At 40.4% G+C, this 17,625-nt stretch overlaps 1 protein-coding gene across 4 annotated transcripts in view; it reads right to left on the bottom strand.

Moving 5' to 3' along the window:
* Positions 1-17,625, bottom strand: part of Rreb1 (ras responsive element binding protein 1) — a 130,858-nt gene that overhangs the window by 46,708 nt on the left and 66,525 nt on the right. For 3 of the 4 annotated variants that reach the window (XM_076859153.1, XM_076859155.1, XM_076859154.1), the window contains exons 4-6: positions 17,359-17,571; positions 12,598-12,687; positions 11,459-11,622 (exon numbers count right to left, since the gene is read on the bottom strand). In XM_076859153.1, coding sequence (XP_076715268.1) covers positions 11,459-11,622; positions 12,598-12,687; positions 17,359-17,529 — 425 coding nt within the window. In that variant the 5' untranslated portion in view covers positions 17,530-17,571. The remainder of the gene's footprint in view (positions 1-11,458; positions 11,623-12,597; positions 12,688-17,358; positions 17,572-17,625) is intronic. The other variant, XM_076859158.1, reaches the window with a different exon arrangement.

Here is a 17,625-nt window from a genome sequence, read left to right as displayed (position 1 = left end):
GAGGAATGTCTTCCTAGTAAGACAGGGCTAAGTTGCTGTCAGTCCTTAGTCCCAACAGAAAAGTGGAGGTCCCAGCTGTGGGTGCAGAGAAGGGGCATCACCACTGGGGCATCTATTATACGGGGCTAGCAGGGGTTAGTGAGAGACACCTGAGAAGAAAAGGGGACCCCACCTCAGGAGACAACGTACAACATATGAATCGAAAGAGAAATATCACTTGCCAAAACCAACAAGGCAATGGAGACTCTTCTCAGAGATTGCAGAGTTTACAGTCAACTTTCTTCTCAAGTGCTACTGGCTGCAGGATGCACATGATCTCTGCTTTCAAGAGATGACAGAATCCAACAATGTGTTCCAAGGGAGGAGCAGCACACTGTTCTACCAACAGCAGCCCAGGGAGGGAGGAGACCAGGAGGAATAGCTGAGGGTCACGGCTAGGCCCCCAGTATCACAGACCTCAGTTTTCCTGCCTATAAAATTGGAATAACAATCCTCCTGAGTGAGCTGGGTTATATAAGCATGAAAAATAATAACGAAGTGCTGACACCACATACCAACGAGCCCATTATGCAACAGAATAAGGAAACACAAAATCTCTCTCCACTGAAGGAATAACCCCTCCATGAAGGATCTTATAGCCCTAAAAGAAGTGGAGAAAGGCTAACAGGTGCGCACACACACACCAAAGGAGACTGGGAACCCGTGTCACAAACACACAGGCTAAGGTCTCCTGCTTCTTATTCACCATTCCTTTTTAGGAGGAATGGTTTTGGGCGGGTGGTGTAGATGTTGCTGCTAATCGCCTCCTTTAACAAATCAGAAAAACGTCTGACAGCGAGTGGGCACGTCTGGATGTTTGCTAGCACCAGCTTGTTCAGCCCAAACAGGTTGAACAGGTTGGATATTTAAACAAAGGCGGAAAAATGCAAGGTATAAAGCCCAACAAGGTGCTGCCCTGGAAATGAGGCTCCTCCTCCTCAATTTTGCTAGTTTCACATTATAAAACTAAGCTGGATACATATTCAGGATCTGTTCAAAGTTCTCAGGACAGAGGAGATGGGGTGTGTCCGTGGCTCTCCATTTCTTCTCCTGCCCCCAAATCCATTCCTGCCCGCTGTGACCTAATTTTCAGCTCTCGTAACTGATCAAGTGTGGGCAGGCACGATGCTCCAGATTCTGATGCCATCCGCCAGTTCTACCTGGGAAGGCAGAGCTTTTGAAATATTTCAACAAGATATGTCAAAAACACTACACTGACTAGTTTTGCATTTGCTTCATTTTCAAAAAGAAATGAACTCGACCTCTGCCAGAATAGACACAAGCCTAAGTTATCAACATTAACATCTAGTCAGTCCAATGATGAAAAATAAATTATGAATCAGACTGTAGTGATAGGACAAAAAGGCCTGACTGCTGTTTAACACATCCAGGTGCGTGGACTGTTATAAGAGAGCTCTTTTTTTCGCAATGACTGAACTCCAACTCATCTTTTAGAAAGAAAGAAGAAATAAGCAATAGGCACAAGTATGTTTTTAACTGTTCTTTGAAAAATATGAAATAAGCCATGCTGATTGTTAAGGGGTATTACAGAAGGAAAAATCCAAACATGAAAAATAAATAAATGTTCTGAAGAACATCAAGTCTAGAAAACCCAAAATAGGCTACATGAGAGATTGTCAATTAATATCAACTTTCAGCTTTGGTGTTTTCTTATGTTTTTAGCTTACCTGAATAATTAAATTATGTGACAAGTCACTCTTGCCTGTGCCTACCCTTTTCTTTAGAAAATATTGGTGGCTTTCTACTCTGCAGATTTCTAAAGTGCAAAGTAAAAATTCTAAAAATGGACCCCAGAAAATAGTGTAAATGCAAATCCACACCAAAACCCAGAAACATCACATTAAAAGGGGAGGAGGTATTCAAATAATAGCAAAGATCTGCAGAATTCATAAATGGAAATTTAGACCATATGGCACACAGCTACTCTACAAGTACTGTTATCAGACTCAATTCTGTGGCCTGTTGCTACTATTGTTAAAGGGCACAGAAGGGGCTGCTGAGTTAAGTGTCTTAATGGAGAACAGAAATATGGGAACAATTTGTTGAGCACCTAATGTGAGCTGGAAATTTAGCATTTAATTCTCTTAACAGATCGTGAGTAAAACTATCTGCATTAAAGATGAAGAAATTGATGCTGTAAATGGGTAATAATGAGTGTAATGCATTCCTCTACTGTCATGTATGTAAAAAAATTAATTAATTAATTAAAAAAGATGAAGAAATTGTGACTTTTTTCACCATTCCATGGAGAATCCTTCATCAGCTATGGTCAAAAAGGAATAAAAATGACCAGAGACCTCAAAAACATCACGGAAAATGTCACCTTTATTTATATTACTACTGAGGTGAAAATAAAAGCACGTGGGTCTCAAGTCCGGCCAATGAGATATTAAGAAAGGCTGAAAATGTTTATTTTAAATAAATAATCAAAAAATAATAAACATATTTAGAAAAAACTTCATGATGCTATTAGGGGGAACTGGTAACATAGACATTTTTCTGTGATTAACAGATTTGTAAATGCTCATTCTCTGGGAAAATGATGGGTCATTTAATGATGTGGACTCTCAGGAAAGTGAAACGCATATTAAGTGTAATGATTATAGAATGGGGTATTATACTTAAATTCTATGTATACACACACACAGACACACACACAGTTTGAAGACAGCCTGGGCAACAATGTGAGACCTTGTATCAAAATAGAGAGCAGGTAGGGGAGAAACATTTCAAAGGAAATAAAGTCCTGGGCAGGGTGACCCACAGATTTTTATCCTACAACTAAGTTCTTGCCACATGAACTGCTCCGAAACCTTTTTTCCTGCAGGGGAACATGGTGGCAGGGTGAACAGGCAACCAGGTGATTAAGAGACTCATTTTGAGATGGGACTGGATGAACCTTAAAGTGGTCACATCCACCCTTGAGAAGCAGCAAGTACCAAAATTATTACAGAATGTCCTCAGAAACCTAGTAAGACCATGCTGGATAGTCACAGGGCTCTTCCTCTTGTTGAGCACTCAGGGTAAAAAAGTGACTGTCCCCTGCTCTTGGAGATACTGTGCTACCTCTGCCCCTTCTCTTGTTTAACACTGGCCACCTGTTCCAGACACCCAAGTTCAGTTGTGCATGCCAAGGAATAGCTTAGCCTAAGCATCTAAGAGTAGCATGCTAAATTCAGAGGCCCTGGGTCTCATTTGTCATGGAGTAGGTCACATTTCTGTACAGCGAAGATTTTCTTCAAGCACAGTAAGAACACATAAGCCTCTGTTTCTGAAGTCTGTCTGTCATCCAGCAGCATCCTCAGGGCCTATGTCTCCTATATTTAGCAACAGTAAAACTGTGCCCATCGCATTAAGAAACAAAGACTGTGACAAAGCAAATAGATGATGTTCCAGGGATATTTCTTCCTTGTTTTCACCTTTCTAATGATGGCTGAAATGAGAACACATCCCTGTTCTTTAAAGAATAAATGGACAAGATGGTCATAAAAGCTTGCCAATGCCAGGGTCTTCAGCAAGTCCTTAAGCCTAACACAAAACCACATCTCTCTTTATAGCTTCAAAGTCTGTGGTCTGCAAAATGAGGAACAATGGGGAAATTAATTTTCTATTTTTTCCAAGGCAATTATGGTCTGCCAATTTTTTATTTTTAAATACCGATTTTAAAGACAGAATTTATTCCAAGTGAGGTCTGTTTCCATCTCTCTTTCAAGTATCACTTCTTCATAGCTCTGCAGCCCAGCACTTTCTGGAACAAATTTTGCAAATTGCAAAGCTCGATGCCCTTTTTCCTACACTGAGCTCCCCCGGAGGGCGTGCTCTGGCTCAGTTTCCCAAGTTTGTTTTGGAAGACAACCACCACTCAATCCAAATATTCAACGTGGGAGCAGCTGATAAAAAGTTCTGGGAAGTTAGAAGCTGGATCCACAGTGATGTTTCCATGAAACATGTTTTGTACTTGATATTACACTGCTCAGGAACGAAGCTGTGGTTAAAAAGATTTGGGATAAAGGATTTTCAAACCTCAAAAACATAAGAATCCGCAGACAGGGAAGTGGCAACTTGAAAAACTGTACCAGATATGGCAACATATTAAAAGGTTTCTCATCAAAATTTCTCATAATGAGGGGCTGGGGTTATAATATAGCTATCTCAGTTGGCAGAGTGCTTGCCTCACATGCACAAGGTCCTGGGTTCAATCCTCAGCACCACCAAAAAAAAAAAAAAAATCTCATGAGTTGGAATTAACACTACTTTACTCCCTGTTTACTAAAATACCATTATTTTTAAACACATTATGCTAGGCGTGGAGGCACATATCTGTACTTCCAGTTACTCAGAGGGCTATGACAAGGGGATCATCTGAGCCCAGGAGTTTGAAGCCAACCTGAGCTTTGCAATGAGACCTTGTCTCAAAAATAAACATACAGATAGACAAATAAATAAAATACCATGTAAGGTGCTGAGGCTGTGGCTCAGCAGTAGCGCACTTGCCTGGCACGTGTGAGGTCCTGGGTTCAATTCTCAGCACTGCATATAAATAAATAAAATAAAGGTCTACCAACAACCAAAAACAAAATAAAAATACCATGTAAATTTACTTAATAAAAAATGTATAATAAATAAAAAGAAATAGGCTTTATCAGTGCTTCAAAGCGACTGATCACTCACCACATTCTATGACATTCATTTTCCTTTATTAATGTAACAATCCTACTGAGGATTTTCTTTATAAAAGTAAGATAAAGGAGACTCTACAAAAAAAGACTAATTAGGTTTAGAAACAAGGATAACCAACACGTACTCATCCAAGGACCAGGGAGTAGAATGGGGTCGGTGCTCAAGAGCACCTCAATACCAGCTAAGAATAGCCTGAAACTTGGAAAGAATGCAGTCCTTGCAGTCCATGTTGTGAGATGTATAATGAGGCCCTCTGAGTATCTCAGCAACAAAAATTTTGGGGTGTAGCCTGAATTAGCCTCCCACAGCAAACAGTGGAGGAAGGGCCAGGCTCAGAAAGACTGCACTCCTGGAGGGCGCACCACACACATCCATGTGGACAGCCTCCAGAGCTGAGCGGAGCAGAAGTGAGGGAAGGGGGAACTGTGTGGTCCCTAAGACAGTGGGATCAAGCCCCCGGAGAGATGGAAACCTAGAAACCCACACTACAGGGAATCAAATCACAGCAGAGACTGTACCCTCAGGGAAGAGACTAAAAACCAGAGCATGGACATGTCAGAGGAAAGAGGCACAGCTGAGGGAGGGACTAGAGCAAGTCACAAACAAGATGGAAGCGACACCTGGGTGTGGGTTCCTGGAAGCTGCTGCAGAGTCCTCTCACCCAGGGAGCCCCAGGTGCTCCTCTAAACCAGCTGCAGCTGACAGGCCTTGGGAAGTGGCAGCAGTGGATGGGAAGTGGGAAAAGAACCTTGGTCTTGAGCCCCAAACTCAGCCGACTGACTTCCCTCCATACTCTTCAGAGCCTGGGCTTTCATTATTCTTTTTGATTCCTGCACACACGTCCCAGGGAGTTTTGGCTCCTGATTAATGTAACACAGGTATGTGGTAGGGAGAGATCGCAGCTCACTACTGCAGCCTCCGATTCTGGAATGGATTCACCAGGGCAAATAAATCTAACTCCACTCTCTCTGGCACATTTTTGTAAGTGTTTTCACATTTCTATAATCTTTCCAAAAGTACAGTTCCGCTGACAAAGGAAGGTGGTAATGGCTTTACTGTGATTAACAGAAACCATTCTTGTAACCCCGTTTGTAATTTTCTGCAGAAATGATAAAAAATATAGTGTGATAGCCTCAAATAGTTCCAAATAAGTTCTATTAATTACAGATTAACAAGAGTGAAAAGGAAACAAAAAAAATTTTTTAAGCTTCTCATTTTCTGGAATTACATAAATGTTTTCCTCAGTATATTTTTCCATATAAGCACATACAACAATAATATTAATAAACATTTATATATACTATTTAACAAGTATTATCCTAAGTACTTTGCTTGTATTGATTCATTTATTTAAAGACACAATAGTCCTGCAAAGTGGATAATACTAGCTTTTACAGATGAAGTAACTGAGACAGAGAAGTCTAGTAACATGTGTATGATCACACAGCTGATAGAGGAACACACACACACACACACACACACACACACACACGTGCGTGTTTTGCTTTTTTTTTTTAAACAAAGAGTCACTACAGTGTTTTCAGCTCTTACAGACTAAAAAGCCTTCCATCCAGGACAGATCCACAGTATACTATAAGCCTTCAGAACCTTTTTACAACCATTATTTCACTTGTGACCAAGTTCTAAATGAGGTATTACTAACCCATTTTATTAAAGTGTCAAAACATTAAGAGATTTCCACAAAGTTCTGCAGAATTTGAACTAGGATTCAGCCTCCAACAATTTAATCCTCTTTTCCCAATCAAGATGTTTTGCTGGGGCTGGGATTGTGGCTCAGTGTAGAGCGCTCCGCCTAGCATGGGTGCAACCTGGTTTGATTCTCAGTATCACATAAAAATAAGGGCAATGTGTTGTGTCCATCTACAAAAAAGATATTCTCTCTCTCTCTCTTAAAAAAAAAAAAAAAAAAAGATGTCTTGCAATAAAAAAAAAATAAATAAAAATCTCCAATTATTAGACATCCTGAAGGCCTTCATTTTAAAAGATCTATAAACAATTTAATATACAGTGTTATAAATGAGAAATGTACCTTAGGATAATATCCAAGGCTATGCTATAAAAAATTCAAGATCACCTCTAAGTCCATCTACATATTCCTAAACAACACAGCTGTTCCATGTCTGACCACACACGAGTGGACCATGCTACCAGGATGACAGAAATAGTTTAACATTGAAAATAACACTCTGACAACATGGAATGATGTTGAGAATGAGGACAAGAGTGACAGGAGTGGGCTGGGGCGATAGCTCAGTGGTAGAGTGCTCGCCTCACATGTGGAAGGCACTGGGTTTGATCCTCTGCACCACATAAAAATAAAATAAGATAAAGGTATTGTGTCCATCTACAACTAAAAAAAAATTTAAAATTTTAAAAAAGAGTGACAGGAGTGCTTTTTTCTAATATGCAGTGACACGAACACTCTCTTCCTTAATTCTCACATAGTAAGTAAACATGTGGCCTCTGAAGCCAGAGAGCCTGTACTCATCTCTCAGCACTGCGTGATGCTTTGATCCTTTCCTCTTCTGCAAAATGGGATGATCATTTAACAAATCTTCAAGGTAGAGCACATAAAAATACATGGAGATCAATAAGGAAATGGAAGACTTGAACAGGCTATAAACCAACCTGACCTAACAGCACATCTATACACTCCACCCAACAGCAACAGAACACACACCATTCTCAAACAGATGTGGGACATTCCCGAGGAGAGACCATATGCTATGTAAAAAACAAGCTTCAATAAACTTACAAGGATTGAATTTATGAAAAAATATGTTCCTCAAGTATAAAGGAATGAAATTAGAGATCAATAACAGGAAGAAATCTGGGAAGTCACAAATCTATAGAAGCCGAACACACCTGAATAACCAATGTGTCAAAGAAGAAATCACAAGGGAAACTACAAAATATGTTGAGCTGAATGAAAAACACAACATATACAAAAACTTATGGGATGTAAGGAAAGCCACGGTTATAGGGCAATACACAGCTGTAAATGCCTGTATTAAAAACAAAGTTCTCAGCCGGGTGCAGTGGCACACACCTGTAATCCCAGCAGCTTGGGAGGCTGAGGCATGAGAATTGCAAGTTCAAAGCCAGACTCAGCAAAAAGCAAGGTGCTAAGCAACTCAGTGAGACCCTGTCTGTAAATAAAATACAAAATAGGGCTAGGGATATGGCTCAGTATTTGAGTGCCCCTGAGTTCAATTCCTGGTACCCCCTCCAAAAAAATAAAAACAAACATCATCAACAACAACAACAACAGAAACCCCACAAAGTTCTTAGTTCCTCTCTTCTCTGAGAGGAATCACATCTCCTCCTCCTTTCCCCTTTCCTATCCCTTCTAATAAATTCATACCAATTACTTTGAGTGACATGCCTGGAAAAAAGAAAGCTCTCAAACCAACAATCTAATCTTATTCTTTATAATACTGGAAAAAGAAGAGCCAACAAAATCTAAAGCAAGAAGAAGGGGGAAATAATAATGTTTAAGGCAGAAAATTAATGAAATGGAGAACAAAAAACAACAGTGGAAAATCAATGAAAGCAAACACTGGTTCTTTGAAAAGATCAATGAAACTGACAAATGTTTAGCTAGAATGACTAAAGGAAAAAAAGGATCAAATCACTGAAATCACGAAGAGGACAATACCACTGACTTTCTAGAACAGAAGGTATCTTATGAGGTGCGCCTGGATACCTGGCTGCTAGATCAGTGATTGTTTTCAATGAAATGGCCAAATTTTCTAGAAAGAAACAAATGACTCAAGGAAAAAAAGAAAAAGAAAAAGAAAAACTGAACAGATCTATAATAAGCAAAGAAAAGCTCAGGTGGCTTCACTGGTGAACTCTACCAAACATTTAAGAATTAATGCCAGCTTATCACAAACTTTTCCAAAAAAACATTGGAGGAGGGAATACATCTTACTTAGCTCGCTATACGAGGCCATTATTATCCTGGTACCAAAACCAGATAACGCCGGCACAAAAGGACTACACTGCCATGAATACAAACACTAAATACTAGCAAACCCAATTCATCAACACTTGAAAATTTGTACACTATGACCCTGATAGGACTTATCCTGGGAATAAATTAGTTTAACCTCTAGAATGGAATAGAACAAAACAGAAAGCAAAAATGGCTGGGCACAATGATGCACTCAGTGTCTGCAAGCTCAGTGTCTCAGGAGGCTGAGGCAGAAAGATGTCAAGTTTGAGGTCAACTGAGCCACTTAGCAAGACCCTGAGCAAGTTAGTGAGACTATGTCTCAAAACATAAAAGGGTTGGGGATGCAGCTCAGTGGTAAAACACCTTGGAGTTGGAAGGAAGGAAGGAAGGAAGGAAGGAAGGAAGGAAGGGAGGGAGGGAGGGCGGGTGGGTTAGGGGCAAGGGGGAAGGGGGAAGGGGGAAGGGGGAAGGGGGAAGGGGGAAGGGGGAAGGGAAGGAAAGGAGGGAAGGGAAGAGAAGAAAAGGGAAGAGGAGGGAAGAAAAGGGGAGGGAGAGGAGGGAAGGGGATGCAAAAAAAATCATTTGACAGAATCCAACACCCTTTCATCATAAATATACTTAACAATCTTCGAATAGAAAGGAACTTCCTCCAATTTTAAAGGCATTCATGAAAAACCCACAACTAACACACATTTAGTAGGGGAAGACTAAATGCTTTCTTTATCCTAAGATTAAAACTGTGATAAAACCACCCACACTCTTCACTTTACTTAACATTATACTGAAGGTCCAGTCAGGTCAAATAGTCACAAAAAAGAAATAAATATATCCAGATAGGAAAGGAAGAAGTAATTTTGCAAGTGTCATAATCTTATATATATAAAATCCTAAGTAATCCACTAAAAAACCATAAGAATGAATAAATGAGGTTAGTGAGGTTGCAGGAAACAAGGTCAATATATAAATTTGAACTGTATACCTACACACTAGTAATGAACATTTGAGAAATTAAATTAGAAAACAATTCCACTTATGATAACCCCATAAAATAAAATAGAAGTAACAAAATAAATATAAAACTCATACTCTAAAAACCAGAATATACTATTGAAAAAAAAAAACAAAACAAAACAGGAAGATCTAAATAAATGGAAAAACATCCCATGTAATTGTACCAAAAGACTTAATATGGTTCAAAGGGCAAAGAGAATGACCCTTCAGGAATGATATTTACATGGGAAATAAAAGCAAAACACTTTGTAAAAGTTTCTTTAAAATATTCATACTTTTCTTGAAGTCATACTATACCTCACTTCTAGCTTAGTTTGAGAAATCCATAGGCTTTAAATTATTATAGCATTACTCAGAAATGTAAATAATATTTATCAATTGCTTACCAAGGGCTAAGAATTGTACACTAAATTCATTATCTCCTAATCCCCATCTTAACTGTAGTAAGCAGACACTATGAAAAATCTCATTTTAGGGTGGGAGGTACTGCTCAAGGGTAGAGTTCATGCTTAGCATTGTGTGAGGCCCTGGGTAAATGAGGAGACTGAGGTACCAAGAAATTCAGTAACTTGCACAAGGACAGAAAGTTTACAAGTGACAGTGGAGACCTGAATTCATGTATGTAATATTTAAAATCAGGAAACTTAGTGACATACAAATACATCCCCTCAAGTGTATCATTAGTGGCTTATAAAATGAGTCTAGATAGAATAAACTGGACCATTCATCTTAGTAATTATATACAATCAAATATAACTAGTGTATCAATTATATTATGGTAATATAAGGTTTTATTTTGAAATAAGTATATTAAAATGTGACTTATTTTTTTGAAAAAGAAGGGTATTGATTAGAAAGGAATATAGAAAAAAAGTTTTATTTTCTAAGAAAGTGAAATTTCTGAGTCTCCTTTCTCCCCTTTTTTAGTTTCAATGTTCCTACAATGTCTGTATAAAAATGGTAAGCATTTAAAAATTCTTTGTCTAAATTACTCAAAACAATGCAATCACTCTAAGAAGAGTAAGCCAGTCTCCCTCTGGCTGAATATTTTAATATGCCCACACCTGAATAAGCATGCTTCTCACTCAGGAAGTAATTTCCTGACATTTATCACATTTTCTTTATCTCCATTTTTTCCTATCTTTCCTGAAACTCCAGGATCAGGTCACCTATTTAAATATGGTAGGCACATGCAAATATTTTTCAAAGGGCAGGGTTATGTGAATGTGTCTCCCTGGGGGTCCTCCTATATATATGTACATTGCCCACCGGTGGCACTGAAACAAACTCCAATTGGCAGCAGGGTGTGATGGCACATGTCTGTAATCCCAGCTGCTTGGGAGACCAAGGCAGGAGGATTGCAAGTTTGAGGCCAGTTTGGGTAATTTAGTAAAATCCTGTCCCAAAATAAAATAAGGGTTGGGGATCTAGCTTAGTAGTAGAGTGCTTGCCTAGCATGAGGCCTTGGTTCAATCCCTAGTACAAGAGGCAGAAAAAAAAGAAAGGAAGAAATAAAACAAACTTCAACTGGCCCAGGGGGATGAACCTTGAATAGCTATGGTTGCGTGTTGTTTCTCATAGCCAGACATGCCTGACACCCCAAGAAGGTAAAGAAAACCATTTCTAGCTTTTCTCTTGGGCCACCTAACTTTAGAACTTTCTCGGCCCTCAGGTAAGTCCTCCATGGCTCAGAGGCACCATCTCTGAGGCAAAAGGTGTCTCACCCACCTGTGCATGTTCCCGTTGGTGGTGAAAGACTGGCCACACACAGTACATTTGTAAGGCCTTTCGCCCGAGTGTACCAGCATGTGGCGATCCAGGGAGCTGGCCGAACTCAGGGACTTCCCGCAGATGCTGCATGAGTGGTCAGCTCCTCCAGTGTCTGTGTTGTGCTGCAGAAAATAATCACCACAGTAGTCACTTGACAAGATGGGCAAAACCTCAGACATCTAGAGCTTTATAAAAACCGATGAAGCTTCTTGGCCATTTCTTTTTGTTTTAACTATCTTTCTAAAGAGTCCAAATGTATCACCAGAAACATGGACAAATAATATTTTGTTGGAACTTCTTGTGTTCCTGTTTTGAAAAGCAGTTCTGCAAGGCTCAGAGAAAGATGAAGTCTTTGCAGGCTTTCTTTGAAACATATAGATTAACTGACCACATATATTAACTTTATGGGCAGAAGGACTCAACTTCACAGTAAATGGGTGAAATAGGATTGTCTCAGAGAGAGTCAATATCCCTTCAAGTTTGATATTGCAGGCCTGCTGTCAGAGAAAGAAAAATGAAACCTACAGAATAGAGTTTTGGCCTCTCAAACATGGCAAAGAGGATTTCTACACAAACCCAAGTAACTCTAGTAACTTGTTATTCAGCAGCATGTTTATGACTTTAACTGATTATCATCATTCACATCAATCCAATACCCATCAAGAGTCTTGTTTCTTTTATCCCTTTCCCTTATCAGCCATGGCAAATGAGGGAAAGGATAAAAGAAAAAGATCCCAAACTAAGCAAATTCACAACTGAATGAGATAAACTTAGAGCAATAAAGAAAAGGAAAGACATCTACAACCTCAATGTATCACAAGGAACTCAAATCATATTGACAAGTCACATACGATGAAAAGTCTTCTATAAGTGGGCAGTTAGCTAAATTTTATTAAATTCTGAAGTTATTCTGTGTTGATCTAGGCTCTGCCAAAGTAACATGAACACAAAAAAATTATTTCATAATTGCCCCAAAGATTGTAAAACATTAAATCAAAATTAGGCACTGTTCATGTTTCACCCATTAGAATCAAATCATCTCATCACGTTGTTAATGAAGAATAATTTAGAACAAAAATACAAAAGTAGCAGCTAACCTGACGAATGTGCATAGTCAACTGGTGCTGGGTAGTGCAAATCTTTTCACACAGGGGGCAGTTGTAGGAAGACTTCTCCTCTTTCATTTCCTAAAAGAGATTAAAACAAGGTATGAATTTCAAATCATAGTAAACCAGTGCCTTCTATTTCTGTCATAAGCCCCTGTGTCTTTAGAGCTGGCTGTAAGTAGCTGAGAGCAGCGGACCAGAGCCTGTCCAGGTGTCAGCGTGAGCAGGTCACCTCCCTGTCTGCCCTCAGTTTCCCTGTTTGTAATTGGGAAAAATAAGAGTATCAATCACATCATGTTGTGATGTGAATTAAACTTAAAATAAAATTAAAGCACTGAAATAGTGCCTGGTACAGGTAAGTGCTTATTAAAAAGCAGTATTTTGTTACATGGATACTATTTCACTGTTAGTGATGGTGAAATAATAAAAACCCACTCTAACACAGGCAGGAGCCCTTAGTGCCTGGCTATGTACCCTACAGGCATAAACACAACTCCTCTGACCCATGCTAGCATCTGCATGACACTGTTTGTAAATAAGACATAAGAAAAAAAAATGCTGTGCATGTTAGAACTTTGATAGGACTGACGGTGTAAACTGGAGACTTCCACAGAGACGACACGGAGCAGCTTACTACTTGGTGAAGTCTTGTTTTATGTTCCCTCAAAACATATAGGACAAGCTTCCTTTGAGGAAATTATTTTACTTTTTAAAGGAAATTTAAATTCACTAACCCTTTTTACAGCTCCTCTTTCCAAGTAATGCAAGGAAAGCTATTAGGAGTGCCTATCTATCATGGTCTCCTTACTCACACAGTCCCTAGGCACCACGGGTCTCTGTCTCATAAGCAAGTGGATCCAGACTTGGACACTTCTCCAGGGAATCGGAAATTGGAATGCTCAGGGAAGGCCATCAGTGGGACCTGGGGAGCTTTGTAAAATAACACATTTCTAGAGCAGACTCTCAGCATGCTAGATCAGAATCATTGTGAGGGAGGGAGGAAGGGAGGTGAAACCTAGGAATCTGTTGGTTTCATAAGCTTCTCTGAAGATACTGACATGTGCCTGGGTGTTGCCAAGTTAGGTGATCAGGAGCACTTTGAGAATTCATGTAGAGCTGGGACCACACCTAACACTGTGGCATGTTCAAGCCACAAGAAATCAATTAAGAAGTCAGTGCTAACTGGAGAGGGAGGTCAGGCAGCCTCTGAGATAAAGGTATGGGGTGGGGAGGAGGAAGAAAGAGAGAGAACATGAACGCACATGCGCAAGTGCTCTAGAGAGGCCAGACACTCTGGCCAGGCTGTGCGTCATTTCCTGTTCTTGAGCATCTTTCAATAGACCTCTTTTACTTGAAGTGAGATTCAGCTGAGTTTCTGCAAATACCAATTATTGAGCACTTACTATGTGGAAACTCTGAATATACAGAAACATAAGGTTTCTTTTTTTGTCCCCTATAGCTGCTAAGAGACACTATTATGGACCCCATTTTCTAGATGAGGAAACTAGAGTACAGAGGGGCAAGTAACCTGCCCTAAACTGGAGGACAATTAAGAAGTAGACATAGGATTAAAACTCAGGTCAGCTGCTCTACAGCCCATGCCCTAAACCACAATGCTATATAAAGTTTGACCAAAAAAAAAAGAACCCCAAGGCACAGAAAGGAAACACTCTGTGGTTGCTCATGAGAGATGGTGAAAATAAAAGTTACCCTGTGCACTATAAAAACAAATGGCACCATAAACCAGATGGGTGGAGTGAATGAATGAATGCATGATGATGTCTAGTCTGTAGCTGCCTTCTCTCTCACTTATTTTCAGAAACTAGAAAGTCTCATTCTAAGCAAGATGACCCTTCTTCAATCTGTGGAAGTGGGTCTGAGAACTATGTAAGTCAGCCACATATTTCTCACATTCACATTTAAAAAAGATTAAGGATGTGAATTCTATAAGGAAGTCGAATACCCCAGAAACCAAACAAGTCCTGGTCTCACCAAATACTCAGGTACCTCTAAATCCTCTCAAAGGTTTAATTGGGGATGGGGGTCCTGTCTTCTCGGCCAGTTCTAAATCATTCAGACTGGAGTTGGCCAAGGACCTCCATAAACACACAAAGCCCCCAAAGCAGCAAAAGAACAACACTTTCTATAATAATGAGGGATGCCTCACATCTAGGCCAAAATTAGGGTCAAGTAAAACCTCTGGAGCAGTTCTGTTAAATTATTAGATAAGCCAAGCCTTAGCCAGACTCAGTGTCACATGATACAGTCCCAGCTACTGGGTAGGCTGAGGCAAGAGGAGTTTGGGACCATCTTGGATAACAGTAAGAGCCCAGCTCATCATCAACACCACCACTAACTACCATCACCACCACCACCACCACCACCACCACCACCACCAACAACAACAACAATAACAAAAAAAGAGCAGGAGGAAGAAAAAACAAACTAACCAGACTCATGAGGAGACAGTTTTTTTTTTTTTTTTTTTTAATTTTTTCTTGCATCTGGCTTGAAACAGATACCAGATACACTGCGTGCAGCTTGTGCAGCTGATTGATAACGATTCTAAGGTTGATCATTAACTGCTGCCAAACCTGAGGCTGGCAATGCTGCCATGTAGAGCATAATACAAGTTCATGGAATCTCAGGTGGGCTGTGAGTTCAGATTTAACCTTCAAAACTAAACTAAACAGAAAAGAGATCACTGTGATGCTGGAAACGGCCTACTGGAGGATTTTGAATCCAATTATTATGACTGTGCTGGTGGAAGAAGCACACTTCCTGAGCTGAAAGATAAAATTAGCAGCTAATGTGATAACTAACCATTCCATAATGAAACAATCTGGCACCCTTGTCAGCATCCGGCTGTGCCTAATCTGTCCTGGAACTCTGCTCACGAGGATGGGACTTTTCCTGGCTCCCTCTCTTGGGCCTCCCTATCCAGTTCACAGGTAAGGAGGGTGCTTCCTTCTTCCCTATACTCTCTTCCCATTGCACTTTGTTCCCTTAATCAGGCACTGTATTTAGCAGGCTACCTCTGGCCCAGAACTCTCTTGGAAAAATAAAGTCAGTGCACCGGATTCCTAGAGGAGAAAGGAAGCAGAGGACAAGTGGCCCAGTTACACCTGCACTTTCACTTCCTCCGAAGAACAAGCGCCACTCAGCATGCAGGAATGGGAGGAATCGTGGGTATCTTCCATGGCTCTAACGGCTACTTCTGAACAACTGGGAAGAAACTGGAGCCTGGCCCTAGACCAGCTCTGCCTGGCCCTGAGGGTGGGGGTGATGCTGTGCTACTTGAGGAAAAGCTCTGGCCTATACTTCACTCATTCCTGAGCAGAGAAGGATGAAGACAATGACCTTATCTGTCTTATTCATCCCAAAATGCTTGGTACCAGGCACAGCAGCTAGCTAGAAGTAGAAGCTGGTAAACACTGTTACATGAGTTGATGAATGGAGAGACGGACAGATAGATGAAGAGATGGACAGGCACATGAAAATGGAAGTAAACCTTTTCTTCCCAGAGCTAGCGCTCCTTCTTGACTCAGGCCACAGTCATACAGGCTGAGTATTTTCTCAGGTACCCATAGAAGAGAGGCACACGAAGGCAAGGGAGAAAAAGAGAAAGAAAGGTGTCAGTGCTCCGACCCGACCCTCAGACACCACTGAGCGATGCCGACCAGGCTTCAGCCCTGAGCCAGCTGTGAAGAAGTGCGGTCCCACACACCTGGTGGGAGCTGGGGCTGGCATCACATTTCCTGGAGGGCAAGTTGCACTAAAATCTTAATCAAGGTTCTACTACTGAGAAGTTACAGAAAACCAGATAGATGTGATCAGAGAATTCTGTGTAAGAACAGCTGTAGTAAGATTACTAATAAAAAAGAAAATTTTAAAAAAGCCCAGTGGGCTTGCTCTCTTGTCCATCCCTGGGTTCCTAGATAAACTCAGAAGAAGACAGCCTTCTTTCTGAAGGTTTAGTATAAACCCATAAAACCAAAAATTCATACCATATGGATCCAGAGGAGAACAGAGACTCATACGTCCTCTGCCTCCCTCCTTTGTATACCTACACCATGTTTCTACTGTGGCAGCACAACTTTTCAAAAGTGTCCCATTTGTCCATTAATTAAAAGATTCATCTTATTTCCCAATGGAGGAGATCAGGACTTTTATAAAAGCAATCATACCTCCCAATCTTTGTCTACCCATTTACTTTTTCCCACTTCTCCTGATCCTTTGTCAAGAGGACTAAACAGAATCTTAAGTGGAATTCTCTGGAGTCAAATTCTGTGCATTTTGAAAACTGGAAAGTTGAACAGCAGCCCCTATACAAACAGGACTTATTTGCCACCTAATCTGAAGATGTTTAAAAAAAAAAAATCAAGGAGTTGGCTTTGAAAGTTCAATTAACCAACTGTGCGAATAAGGAAAGAAACCACATCACAGCCGAGAAATCAGTCAAGTTCACTGCCTTGATCATGTGAAGAAAGACTGAGTTTAAATCAAATCATGAGGCAAAGAATAAGGGTGCTTTCACAACACTGACACCAAAGCAAAGAAAATTTCTTCTATGAAAGGAAACTGACATAAGCTATGAAAAATTTGCTCCTGAAAAATGATTAGGCCTCTGGGTGTATCTGTTGAATTCAGAACACATTCAAGGTTTTGTCTTAGGGAGCTGGGAAACTTCCTGCAACATTCTCACAGACGGAACCCACCCAGATGCTACCACCCAATGTACTTGAAGCCTACCTGGTTCCTTCTGCCAATCCTATTTGGTCCTGGAGGCTTCACAGGGGACTTGATGCCCTGGGGGCTCCCTCCATTCTCTGTGACGTTCCCTACACTCATTACTGCTGACATCATGGTGTTGATGGAAGACAGGTCCGGGCCTTCCAAGCCAATAGGCGAACTTGACGTCATTGGGACAGGAGTTTATGCTTCTAAGAAGCCTCTGTCATAGAACTGAAAACCAGAAATTGCTGATATTATCAAGGGAAGTTGAGACTTTCCTCATAG

This window comes from Callospermophilus lateralis, chromosome 6 (assembly GCF_048772815.1).
Source record: "Callospermophilus lateralis isolate mCalLat2 chromosome 6, mCalLat2.hap1, whole genome shotgun sequence".
Taxonomy (NCBI): domain Eukaryota; kingdom Metazoa; phylum Chordata; class Mammalia; order Rodentia; family Sciuridae; genus Callospermophilus; species Callospermophilus lateralis.
This window is presented reverse-complemented; position numbering and strand designations above follow the sequence as displayed.